A 12,842-nucleotide genomic window follows, 5' to 3' on the forward strand; every position below is an offset into this window, starting at 1 on the left:
TTTTCATGTGTAATATTGATTTATGTAATACGATTTTAAACCAGTTTAACATTTTCATGTAATTTAATTTTTGTTTCTTTAAAAAAAAAAAAATATATATATCTATATATATATAATCCAGGATCACAACTATGGTGCTCGCCCTCCACCAACGCCTCCAGCGTCTCCACCTCCTGTTCTTATTAAACATGAGGTGAACATATTTACTACGCCACATTTTGATGAGACGTCAAGTGCTACGACCATCAGCACTTCAGAAGATGGAAGCTATGGAACTGATGTCACTCGATGTATTTGTGGTTTTACCCATGATGATGGATACATGATCTGTTGTGACAAATGCAGGTATACTAGATGGTTATTATCTATTTATATAATTACCTTGTAATGTTTTCATTTCCTGTTCTGTCCAGATGTCACCGTGTCCCAGAATTCCAAGCTGAGGAAGTTCACCGACCTCCTTATTGGGACACCCAAGTGAAAGGGTGTCTCAATATGGAAACTGCTGCTGGTACCAACCTATTGCGCGGTACCACCAGCGGAACACCGTCGCAACACACACACACACACACACACACACACTCTATACGCCGTACGCAACACGCATACTCTATACGCAACACACACAATCACGCTCTCGCATTCACGCTCTCGCATTCACGCTCTCGCATTCACGCTCTCGCATTCAGGCTCTCGCATTCAGGCTCTCGCATTCACGCTCTCGCATTCACACTCACACGGTACCACTAGGGAAACACTGTCGCGAACACACTGCCGCTGGGATCAGCCGAATGATTCACTGACTGCTGCCATCTTTGTACAGGAGGAGTGCATGCACAGTTTTAATGTGACCGCCGCTATCAGTCTGCACAAAGATGGCGGTGGTATGATTTACTGCGCCTGCGTGAATTACGTGCAGGTGCAGTGAATCATTCAGCTGATCCCGGCGGCAGATGTGCGACGTGTCTACAGGCAGAGGAAGCCGGTCACATTAAAGGGGTTTTTCCACGAACAAAAGTTAATTTTAAAAATTGACTGTGTACGGAACATACCACTTCTCCTGGGCAGGGGAGAAAGCAAAAGATAATACTGACATTACAACAGGGGATCACAGTGGATTCATTTTGTGAGGTAAAATATTTCACTGACTGGTTTAAAAAAAAAAATAATAAAAATATATATATATATATATATATATATATATATATATATATATATATATATATATATATATATATATATATATATATATATATCTCTATATATAGATATATATATATATATCTCTCTATATATAGATATATATATATATATCTCTCTATATATAGATATATATATATATATCTCTCTATATATAGATATATATAGATATATATATATATATATATATATTTATATATATTTTACCTCACAAAATGTATCTTCTGCGATCTCTTGCTTGTAATGTCAGTATTGTCTTTTGTATCCCTGTCCAGGAGCTGTGTTAGGTTCGGTACATGGTCAGACACAGACAATTTTTAAAATTAACTTTTGTTCGTGGGAAAGCCCCTTTAAAAAGCAAATATGAACGCCAACATGGATCCTCATAAAAAGAGTGACAATGAAAGGAAAGCAGCAAAGGCACAATGTCGAAGACAACAAAGGGCAAATGAGACTCTTGAAGAGCAACAGCATCACTGGGACAAAAACAATGCATATAAGCGTAGGCGCCAAGCGCAAAAGTCATTAGATTATCACAGGATTCCATTAGGCAACAACAGCGCCGTATGCCTGCCCCCATCGTGACATTACTGCCCTCCTGATGTGATAGCATCAGGCCTCCATCTAGTTTTGTAATAAGCATAAAATAATCCACTAAGATGAGTGCTTAAAATCTAACTGATTTTAAGAAGCTGTGACATACATTTTCTTCACGTCACTTACGAGACATATCGAACAGTTCTTTGTATTCTTTACATGCTGCAAATCTTCAAATTAGTGTGTTAATTATGATTTGACAATAAATACTCAAATGCTGCATTCACACCCCAGGTTTTTGTCGTGTGTGCTATCCTTTTTCAATATAGTATTGGGAACAATTTAAGCTCCGCGCTCAAAAAATACAAGCCCTTACACATCTTTATCAATGGGAAAATTAAAAAGTTACGGGTCTAAAAAAACAATGGCAACGCAAACCTTTGTTTTAATTTTTTTTTCTTTATTAACAAAAATATAAAAATCTTTGGTATCTGTATTACTGTACGGACCTGAATGATTCTGCCAGATCTTTTAATTTCTGCATTATGAATGCTGTAAAAATAAAACCCAAGAAACAATGGCAAATTCCATTTTATTTTTTTTACTAATTTGCTACACCTGGGAATTTGTTTTCCCTTGCTTACAGTAGATTACATGGTAAAGTAAAATGTGAACTAGAACTTTTTCCCCTTTAAAGTCTCTCATGGAAGAATGAAAAAAAAGTTGTGGCTTTTAGAAGGGCAGTAAACACAAGTGCAAAAACTGAAAACTTCCAGTATTGAGTGGATAAAACCTTCTAAAGGGGTTGTCCAACTGTGGTAACTTTTTTTTTTTTTTCTTTTTAGATGTATGCAATTGATGCTAATAAAACATCATTTTTGCAATTAGGGTGCATTAAAAAAAATTGCACCGTTTGCTTCTTATAGCCACTGTATTCCACAGTCTATTGCTGGCTGCAGAATGACTTTATAGCGTTGATTTATATTATTTTCATTTTACCAGATGTGTTGGGGGATAAGATTTTGTGGCACTTACTATTATATACGTATGACAGCTTTCTTCAGACTGCACAGATCTCCAGTCCATACAGTGGCTTCTGGTGGAGGAGCATGTGACCAGACCTGTCCATCAGTCTTGTTCAATTGCAAACCTTACATAAGAACTTATTTTCTATTGGAGGAGATTGATGGACATGTCTGGTTACATGCTCCTCCATCGGCAGGAATGAAATAAAAACTGGAGAGCTGTGCAGTCTGCGAGGAAAGCTGCACTAACAAGAATCATATAACAACCGGTCATACCTATATAATACGTGCTACAAAATAATGTCCCCAACGCATTAGTTAAAGATATGTGGCCAATTGCAAAAAAAAAAAAAAAAAGTGTAGACCCAATTTCCTGTAATTCCATGAAAACAAAACTTCCACAAAGGTAACCCTGTTAAATTTTAAAAATGGAGGAATAAGATTGGGACACACTAGAGGAAAATTAGTCTGTTTTTGATGATTTATGAATACCACCCTAGACCAAGTTTACAATAGCAGATTTTCAGTCCATGTGCTGTTAGTTACAAAATTGACAACTCTGACCAATGCTATTCAGTAGGTCTTTTCACGTGTGCATTTTTCATTTACCAAATCTGCTTTTCAAATCACAACATTGACAAGTTTTTTTTTTTTGTTTTTTTTTTGTATGTTGCCTATTAAAGATGCACAAAAAAGCTGATTCCATATGGGATAACTGTATAGCATCTGTTTTTTAATGATGCAGTAAAATTATTTAACTTGAAAAACTGTATTTGATATTGTAGATTTTAATTACTGTTGTATAAAAATGGATGTCCTTCAGATCGCACATGGATGATAGTTGAGATTAAAATCACACGTTTATTCCAGCTGACATTTGGACAATTTTTTATATACTCTTGTGTGAACTGTTGCCTAAGCCATTCTTTAAAGAGAAACTGTCAGCAGACTTTTGTAATGTAAGGTAAAGCCATTGCTGTAATGGTACTGTTATGCTGATTAAATGGATACTTTTGGTGAGGAAATCCGCTTTGTTGTTCTTCAATCACCTTTTGAAGTTTTCTGGTAAATAGATTTCTGTGCACTTTGCCTTCTCTCTGTCTGATGATCTGCCTGATGCCTCGAGGAGGCCTGTCACCGAGAAAGCAGTACCCGTTATTCATAGACTGGAGGCAGGAAGAGTGGCTGGGGAATGACAGACGGTGAAGTCCACATGCACAGTCCGGCACCTGTGCACCAAAATCTAAATGGCAGAGAACTTCTAATGGTTATTATAAAAATAAAAAAACCTACAAAGCTGATTTCTTCACCAAAGACTTCAATTTAATCTGTATTACAGTGCTATTACAGCCACGTCTTTTCATTAAAGGAAACCTGTCAGCATGATTTTGTAATGTCCCAGTAGTTTAAGTGGACTTTGCTTGTCAAGTTGTTATTTTTAAAGGGAACCTGTTAGTAGGTTTTTGCTATGTATCGTATATACTCGAGTATAAGCTGACACGAGTATGAGCCAAGACCCCTAATTTTGCCACAAAAAAACTGGGAAAACTTAAAGGGAAGCTGTCACACCCCCCCCCCAAGCGTTTGTAACTAAAAGAGCCATCTTGTGCAGCACTAATGCTGCATTCTGACAAGGTGGCTCTCTTTTAGTTATTGGTGCTGTAACTTCAGAAATAATCCATTTTATAATTTGTCCCAAATACCTTTTATCAGTCCTGGAGGCAGGCCTTTTCCCCACTGCTGCAAACGCAGCACCGCCGTCACTCATGTCCTCTTGGCGCGGGGCGCCACCTCCTCAGCGCTGTTTTCGAATGAGCCGGCACCTGCGCTCTTTTCTCATGCCTTGGGCATGCGCAGTGAGCGCTGCCCGTCCTCTGTCCTCATTTAGCTGACTGCACCTGTGCGGCCGCCCTGCCCGAGATCCCGCCCCGCAGTGTCTTCTGATTTATTCTCACTGCGGGGCTGGGATTCCTGGGCATGCGCAGTGCATATCTAAGCCTCTCACTCATCTCCCTCTGCCTTCTTCAGACTGTGCGGCGTCAGCTGATACCTAATCACATGCCACGGCCATGGCTCTTTTAGTTACAAACGCCTGGGGGGGGGTGTGACAGGTACCCTTTAATGACTCAAGTATAAGCCTAGGGTGGGAAATGCAGAAGCTACTGGTAAATTTCAAAAATAAAAATAGATACCAATAAAAGTAAAATTAATTGAGACATCAGTAGGTTAAGTGTTTTTGAATATCCATATTGAATCAGGAGCCCCATATAATGCTCCATACAGTTCATGATGGGCCCCATAAGATGCTCCGTATTAAAATATGCCCCATGTAATGCTGCACAAATGTTGATTATGGCCCCATAAGATGCTCCATACAGACATTTGCCCCATATAATGCTGTACATGGCCCCATACAGATATTTGCCCCATATAATGTTGTACATGGCCCCATACAGATATTTGCCCCATATAATGCTGCACATGACCCCATACAGATATTTGCCCCATACAGATATTTGCCCCATATAATGCTGCACATGGCCCCATAAGATGCTCCATACAGACATTTGCCCCATATGCTGTTGCTGCGATTAAAAAAAAGAAAAAAAAAATCACATACTCACCTCTCAGGCCCCCGCCACTTACTATATTCACCGGTCCGTGTTCCACCGACGGCCGCCGCTGTGTCTTCCCCGTCCTGTGCACTGACGCTCAGGCAGAGGCGGCGCGCACACTAATCACGTCACCGCGCCCTCGGACCTGAGCGTCACTGCAGAGGACGTGGAAAACGCAGCGGCGGTCGTCGGTGGAACAGGGAACAGGTGAATATTGTGCACTGCGTTATACTCACCTGCTCCTGGCGCGGTGCAGTCCCTGGTTCTCCGGCGCCGGCAGCTTCTTCCTGTAGTGAGCGGCCACATGGTACCGCTCATTACAGTAATGAATATGCAGCTCCACCCCTATGGGAGTGGAGCCGGGTCCATATTCATTACTGTAATGAACGGTACCATGTGACCGCTCACTACGGAAAGAAGCTGCCGGCACCCGGAGAACCAGGGACCGTGCCAGGAGCAGGTGAGTATTATTACACAGCTGCTGCTCCCCCTCCCCTGCCGACCCCTGGGTATGACTTGAGTATAAGCCGAGAGGGGCAATTTCAGCCTAAAAAAGGGCTGAAGTTCTCGGCTTATACTCAAGTATATACGGTAATCTGAGGACAGCATGAGGTAGGGGTTAAAACATTAAACTCAATGAGGTCACGGCTGTATGGTGTTTAATTAGACTGAAGGTTTAAACACCTTGTGATTAACATTGCTGTGATTAGCTGATCTTGTCTGACCCATCCCCTTCTGTAATAATTGCCTCACTTTCTAGAGATTGTGGGCGGGGCTAGCTTTCTCAGTTTTGCTGCATTGTTAAATCTAAAATCCGTCAGAACAGCTGCACCCAGTAGGCTAAGTGACGCATTGTTGGGTTCAGGGTCTCTTTTGCCTACATGATATGATGATGCTCTCTATGAGGTAGCAAAAACCTGCTGACCTGCATTTTAAATGATCTTTGTCCAAAAAGTTGAGTACTTCTGAACAACTCTTTAGAGCATATTTCTGGTTATTTGTTAATACTAAAACATCCTTTATTCATTTACTTAATTTTTTCCAGTGTCTGGCAGCATATAGATTGCATGGGTATTGACAGGCAAAATATTCCAGACATCTACTTGTGTGAGCGTTGTCAGCCTCGGTAAGATTCACTTTTCATTTTGGTTCATTATTTATATTAACACTGTTACTGATTAAAGGGAACCTGTTAGTCATTTATGCTTCCCAAACAGTCAGCATGAATCAGAGAATGGTTGCATGATTGCAGCCAGGTATGTTTTTCTCTTAAATCCTGCAGGGTTTAAAAGGATACAACATGGTTTTAATAGCTGGCTAGTGTTTTTATAGGGGGAAACAAGACTCCAGTTGACTGCCCCCTTCACTGCTTCGGTTGGTAGGTCTCTCCCATGTGTGTACAGGTTCCTTTCAAGTGAAATACAGAACTGTAGCAAATACATTCCTAAGGATATAGGTTTAATAAAATACCCCAAAGCAGAAAATATGATTTTGGGTGGGATTTAACTGTCTTCTGTCTCCCAGTTTCATAACTGTCTCTGTCTCTAAAGCTAGGCTCCCTTTCTAATCTGCTGCTTCAGTCAGACTAGTCCATATTATACTATTTTTTATTTTTTTTTGCTGGAGCTGTGACACTCTATACCGGTCCCTATCTACTATATTCCTGTTGGTGAGCTGGAACTATGAGGACTAGAATGTACCGTATTTTTCTATAAGATTCACTTTTTTCCCCAAAATTTTGGAGGAATATGGGGGTGCATCTTATATTCCGGATGTACTTACCATGAGTCTCATCCCAGGCTGATGTGCGGCAGTTTCGGAGATGCTCGGTGATGCGGGGGCTCAGCTGACATTTTGTGAAATCCCAGAGCCCCCACACATCCATCCCAGGTGCAGTAGTTTCGGTGGTGCGAGGGCTCCGCCGACATTTTGTGAAAGCCCGGAGCCCCTGCACTTTCCATTCCTGTAATGCGTTGGCCTCCAGGAAAATGGTTGCCGGAGGCAGGCGCATGTGTAGATTGAAATCTCGGGAGACGAGATCTGTGTCGAGATCTCATTCTGCGCATGCTCCGCCTCTGGTGGCCATTTTTCTGGTAAGTTGAATTTGGACTGAAAGATGGACCTTCATTTGATGCATTAATTTTCTTGCCTATTTTTCTTCTGAAAATTAGGTGTGCGTCTTAAGGTCCGGTGCATCTTATAGTCCGAAAAATACGATATTTGCTTTTTTGGTAAATGCCATTTTTCAGATACAATTAGCACACCGCATTCCTGTTTTAACCCACTTCCTGATAGTTGACACATCATTTTGTCATGCAGCAGAAGTGGGTGAATGGAGTGGGCATCTGATTTACATATAGTGGCAGTGATCACTCCAACCGCTGCTGTTAACCACTTTAATGCCACTGTCAATCACAGCGCTAATTTAGATGTCGGTATCAATATGAAGGCCAGCCTATAGTGTACCGTATGTGTATATAGAATATTTTATCATTTTTAAAACCGCTACCTTTTCCCCATAATATAGATATAGAGATATATATTAATTGGTATAACCATGCCCGCAATGGTCCAACTTAGCAAAATATAAAATTATTTATTCCATAGAATCAAGCAATAAAAAAACTGTAGTGTCAGAATTGTCGTTATTTAATTGACAAATTTCCTTCAAAAAAGTTGGAATTGGAGGCTTGCTTTTTTTTTATGCCATTTTACCGCACCTTGAAATTTTAAGTTTGTCAGTATAGTAAATATTTAAAATCAGTGGTGTCGTTCAAAACTATAGCTCGGTCTGTATAAAAAAAGAAAAGAAAGCTCTCATGTGGCTTTGTTGACGAACAAATTAAACTTAAGACTAATAAGAAGAGGAAAAATGAAAATCGTCCACTATGTGATGTCAGCAGAGCTACTGAGATCTGTTTATACTGTAACTTGGTAGGAGGTCAACTCCACAAATGTTTCCTGTTTTTTTTGTGTGTAAATTGAATCAGAGAAACTGTCAGACTGTGGTCAATCTAAATTCACTTCTTAACCTGGCCATCTAAATAGATAACTATTGGCCACACCTGCTGATTTCAATGTTTATGGGGGCCTGCTGACTCTCCCCCCGACAGCATATGTTGTCTGGAGGTAACAATCACCTGATTGGATTTCAACTGCCTACCCAGTTTGTTCCTGTAGAAATTGGTATGGAATTGTTGGAAAGAAAGCTGTTGGCCAAGTAAGAATTTGACTGACAGCTTTCTAATGTATAGGGCGTGGATGATGGGTTTATTTTCATAAGATTGTGTATGTAATATCTTAAACTATTTTTTTTTTTTTTTCAGAGCTCTTGACAGAGAGAGGGCAGTATTGCTCCAACAAAGAAAACGAGAACATTTGTCAGGTAGGTAAAGTGGGTTTGAATTATGAAAGATGTGGACATTTTGAAAAGGTGTAAATAATTTACTATTTCTTTCTTAAGAATGTCCTAATATGAAGTTGGGAAGGCTGCTAGTCTACACATTGGGGCTGCATTCATAAGACTATTACTCTGTCGCCTCATTGGGGGACACAGGACCATGGGTGTTATGCTGCTGTCCACTAGGAGGCGACACTATGCATAATCTGAAAAAGATTAACTGTGGCTCCTCCTGTGCAGTATACACCCCTGGACGGCATCAGCCTTCTCCAGTTTTTGCTTAGTGTCGCAAAGGAGGCACACCTAAAGATTTTTACTCCGTTTTACTCCGTTTCCCGTTTTCCGACGGGATTACAGATGAAGAAAAGAGGGTCTCCTGTGAGACCCCCGGCATGGCTCCTTCCTCGGCCCTCTATTATGGGGTGCCCAGTTGAAGTTGAGATGGCTATTCCCCATGCTGCTCCTTCCCCAGCCCCTCGGGTGTTGGTTCGAAGTCGAGACCCCCCTCCTTCCCCAATTCCTTTTGGTTTCTGGGTTGAGGTCGAGGCGAGGATAAAGGCCCCTGAAGGTGTGACAAAAGCACCCTCCCTATCCCCCTCTGGGGGTATTAGGTTGAGACACCTCAGGTAGGGCCTGTCCAGGCAGCATCCTACAGCTCCCAGCAATGGGCCAGCACACTGCGCCTGCATCCAGGGACCCCAGCCCAGCTGCGGGCTCCTGTTGGGGCCGGGGGGAGTGCAGGCAGGCATGGCACATACAGACACAGGGCTCCCTGCGTCCCTGTCTCTGCGGCAGCACCAGCTCTATACTGCCTCAGGGGGACCCCAGCCGGGCTCCCCCTTCCGCTTATAGCCCCACCGCCATCCTGCCTTCAAATCCGGAGGGGTCCGGTTCAGATCCAACCCCCTCCCGGACTTTCGCGCCGGCCTGGAGCCCTTCTGGGCCTCAGGCATCTAATTTAGGCCCCGGCTTCGGCCTAGCTGAAGCAGCAGCCTCCTCTCCGCCCCCCGGCCCGCCCCCCGGATGACAAATATGACACTCTACAGTGTCATACAAGGGGCGGATCGAGACAGAAAGGGCGGGTTTTTTATAGCCTTGCCGCCTTTTTCCAGCTCTCCGCCCCCTTCTCCTCCTCTCTCCTCTGTCTCTGCAGCCATTTTCGGCTGCAGATTAACCCTGCATCTCCCGGTCTGCAGGACCAGGACCAGGCAGCCAGTCTCCGGGGGGCACAGGACTGTGGATTTTCGGCGCTGGATCTAGGGGTACACTGGTGGGGTAAGATCACAGCTGGGTTATCTTTACTCAGCTGTGAATCCATATTACCTATAAGGCTCCCCTGTAGGTTCTCTACCCCTATAAGGTCCATCTGCTGGCAGCACTTCTGCACTCTGTGCACTATGCCGGGCTCAAGGTCTAAGAGAACCAGGCAGAACTGCTATTATGCATTCTGCACAGCCTGCGGGACCGCTCTCCCCAGTAGTAGCACGTACCCGCATTGTCAGAACTGTATACAAACTACTGTGTCACAGCCTCAAGAAGCCCCTGCCAATGCCTCGGTGTCTAATGCCACACCGGAATGGGCTACTCAGATATCGCAATCTATGACGCAGTCTATAGATAACCTAACTTCCACATTGCTTCAGGCTCTGCAGCCAAAGGGAGAGCTTGACTCAGGAACAAGATAACCCTGGCACATCCACGTCTAGGTCACGACGCAAGCGGATCCATAGATCAAGTCCATCTGCGTCATCCCATAGCACACGGTCATCCCCCTCTAGGGAGAGACACCGTTGCTCCAGGTCATCTAGACCGTCCCATTCCAGGGACAGACAATGCAGATCTCCGCAATCCCCAACCAGAGAAGGCCTCCTCCCCAGCTCACCCAGCAGGGGACGCCTCAGTGATACACAGGATTCGGAAGGCATCTGCGACTCTGACTCAGACACAGAAACGAGGGGTCCCTGATCCCAATCCCTCCTAGCAATACAGCGCTAGTTGAGGACATAATATCGTCCATCCATCGGGTGCTGGACTTTTCTGATCCGCCACCAGAGGCCCCAGAACATCAGATTTCCTTTGAAGGACCTCTGAAGCCGCCTAAGGTTTTCTCTAACCATCCAGAGTTTAAGGCGATCCTTAAAAAACAGCTCTCACAGCCTGAGAAAAAATTTGCTAATCGCAAATATCTGGAGGCGAGGTACCCCTTCCCACAGAAGGACACCAAGGAATGGACAGATCCACCTGAAGTGGATCCCCCAGTCTCCAGGCTAGCCGCACAGAAAGGGGAGTCCCCTCCTTTCACTGCCAGATAGCTCAACCCTAAGGGACGCAGCAGACCGGCAGGTAGAACGCATGGCTCGTTCAATTTTCGAGGCAGCAGGGGCATCCCTGGCTCCCGCGTTCGCCTGAGTTTGGCCTGCCAAGGCCATCCTGGCCTGGGCAAACAATTTACAAGCCTTCCAAGCATCCGCTCCTGAACTGTCGGACCAAGCGGTTCAAATTGCTGTTGTAGCAGATTACATGCTCCATGCAGCTCTGGATTCAGCAAGGGGAGTCGCGGGGATAGCATCAAATGCCATCACGATTCGGCGTATCCTCTGGCTGCGGGAATGGAAAGCGGACGCAGCCTCAAAGAAGTCCCTCACGCACCTCCCCTACCTCAGTGGGAGACTTTTCGGTGATCAGTTGGACACTATGATATCCAACGCCACAGGGGGTAAGAGTACTTCTCTTCCCCAACTGAAACCTAAACGCACTTACAAGAAGCGTAACCAAACTCGATTCCGATCCTTTCGGAATTCCTCCGGCTGGTCCGTCTCACGTCCAGTACAAAATCGTAACCGTTCCCCACGCAGGGACAACTCACGATCGACGCAAAGGTCGGACAAGACCTGGCAGTCGAAAGCAGGCCAGTCTAAGCCCAGAGGAGGAAAATCTCAGACTTTCTCCTCCTCATGACTCACGGACTCCGGAAGACACCACACCAGTAGGCGGCCGACTTTTGCTCTTTCATTAAGTCTGGCTGCCTATTACAGAAGACAGGTGGGTCACGGAACTAGTGTCTTCCGGATACAAAATAGACTTCACCTCCAACCCACCGGACCGGTTCTTCCTCTCTGTCCCCCCAAAACCGCCAGCCAAGGCTCGAGCCTACCACCAAGCGGTCTCCTCGCTTTGTCAATCAGGAGTCATAGTACCGGTACCCACGACCGACCGCTTCCGAGGGTTCTACTCCAATCTGTTCGTAGTTCCCAAGAAAGGAGGCAGCGTACGGCCCATACTAGTACGGGTCCATCATTTCCGCATGGAGTCCCTTCGGTCCATCATTGCGTCCATGGAGAAGGGAGAATATCTCGCCTCCATAGACATACAAGACGCATACCTGCATATACCCATTGCACCTGCCCATCAGAGGTTTCTCAGGTTCGCAATAGGCCAGGACCACTACCAATTCGTGGCTCTCCCCTTTGGACTCGCCACGGCTCCCAGAGTGTTCACCAAGGTCATGGCAGCCACCATGGACGTCCTGCACTCCAGAGGCATAGTAGTCGTTCCATACCTGGACGATCTACTCATCAAGGCTCCCACCTTCAAGGACTGCGAGCTCAGCGTCTCAATCACAACCGATACTCTCAGTCGCATGGGCTGGTTAATCAACCTACAAAAGTCATCACAACCCCGAGTCAGTCCCTGACCTTCCTGGGAATGTTATTCAACACCTCCAGGGGTCTAGTGCTCCTTCCCAAGGACAAGGCACTGGCTCTCCGACTTGCAGTTCGCACCCTCCTCCGCAAACCCCCTCGATCTCTCCGGTTTGCCATGAGAGTCCTCGGCAAGATGGCAGCGGCAATAGAAGCTGTCCCATTTGCCCAGTTTCACCTCAGACCTCTCCAACTAGCCATTCTCAAGTCCTGGGACAGGAATCCCTTGTCTCTCGACAGGGAGTTCCAGCTAACGTCGTCAACCAGGAGGTCCCTGCACTGGTGGCTCAAGCCAACCTCGCTAGCAAAGGGGAAATCCTTTCTCTCAGGTCAATGGAAGGTCCTGACCACCGACGCGAGCCTG

General features: G+C 44.9%; 1 protein-coding gene across 5 annotated transcripts in view; it reads left to right on the top strand.

Annotated features, from left to right (window-relative positions):
• KMT2E (lysine methyltransferase 2E (inactive)) overlaps nucleotides 1-12,842 on the top strand; it is a 178,087-nt gene that overhangs the window by 48,710 nt on the left and 116,535 nt on the right. For all 5 annotated transcript variants that reach the window (XM_077264738.1, XM_077264740.1, XM_077264741.1 and 2 more), the window contains exons 4-6: nucleotides 122-345; nucleotides 6,423-6,503; nucleotides 8,704-8,762. In XM_077264738.1, coding sequence (XP_077120853.1) covers nucleotides 122-345; nucleotides 6,423-6,503; nucleotides 8,704-8,762 — 364 coding nt within the window. The remainder of the gene's footprint in view (nucleotides 1-121; nucleotides 346-6,422; nucleotides 6,504-8,703; nucleotides 8,763-12,842) is intronic.

Source organism: Ranitomeya variabilis, chromosome 5, assembly GCF_051348905.1.
Source record: "Ranitomeya variabilis isolate aRanVar5 chromosome 5, aRanVar5.hap1, whole genome shotgun sequence".
Taxonomy (NCBI): Eukaryota; Metazoa; Chordata; class Amphibia; order Anura; family Dendrobatidae; genus Ranitomeya; species Ranitomeya variabilis.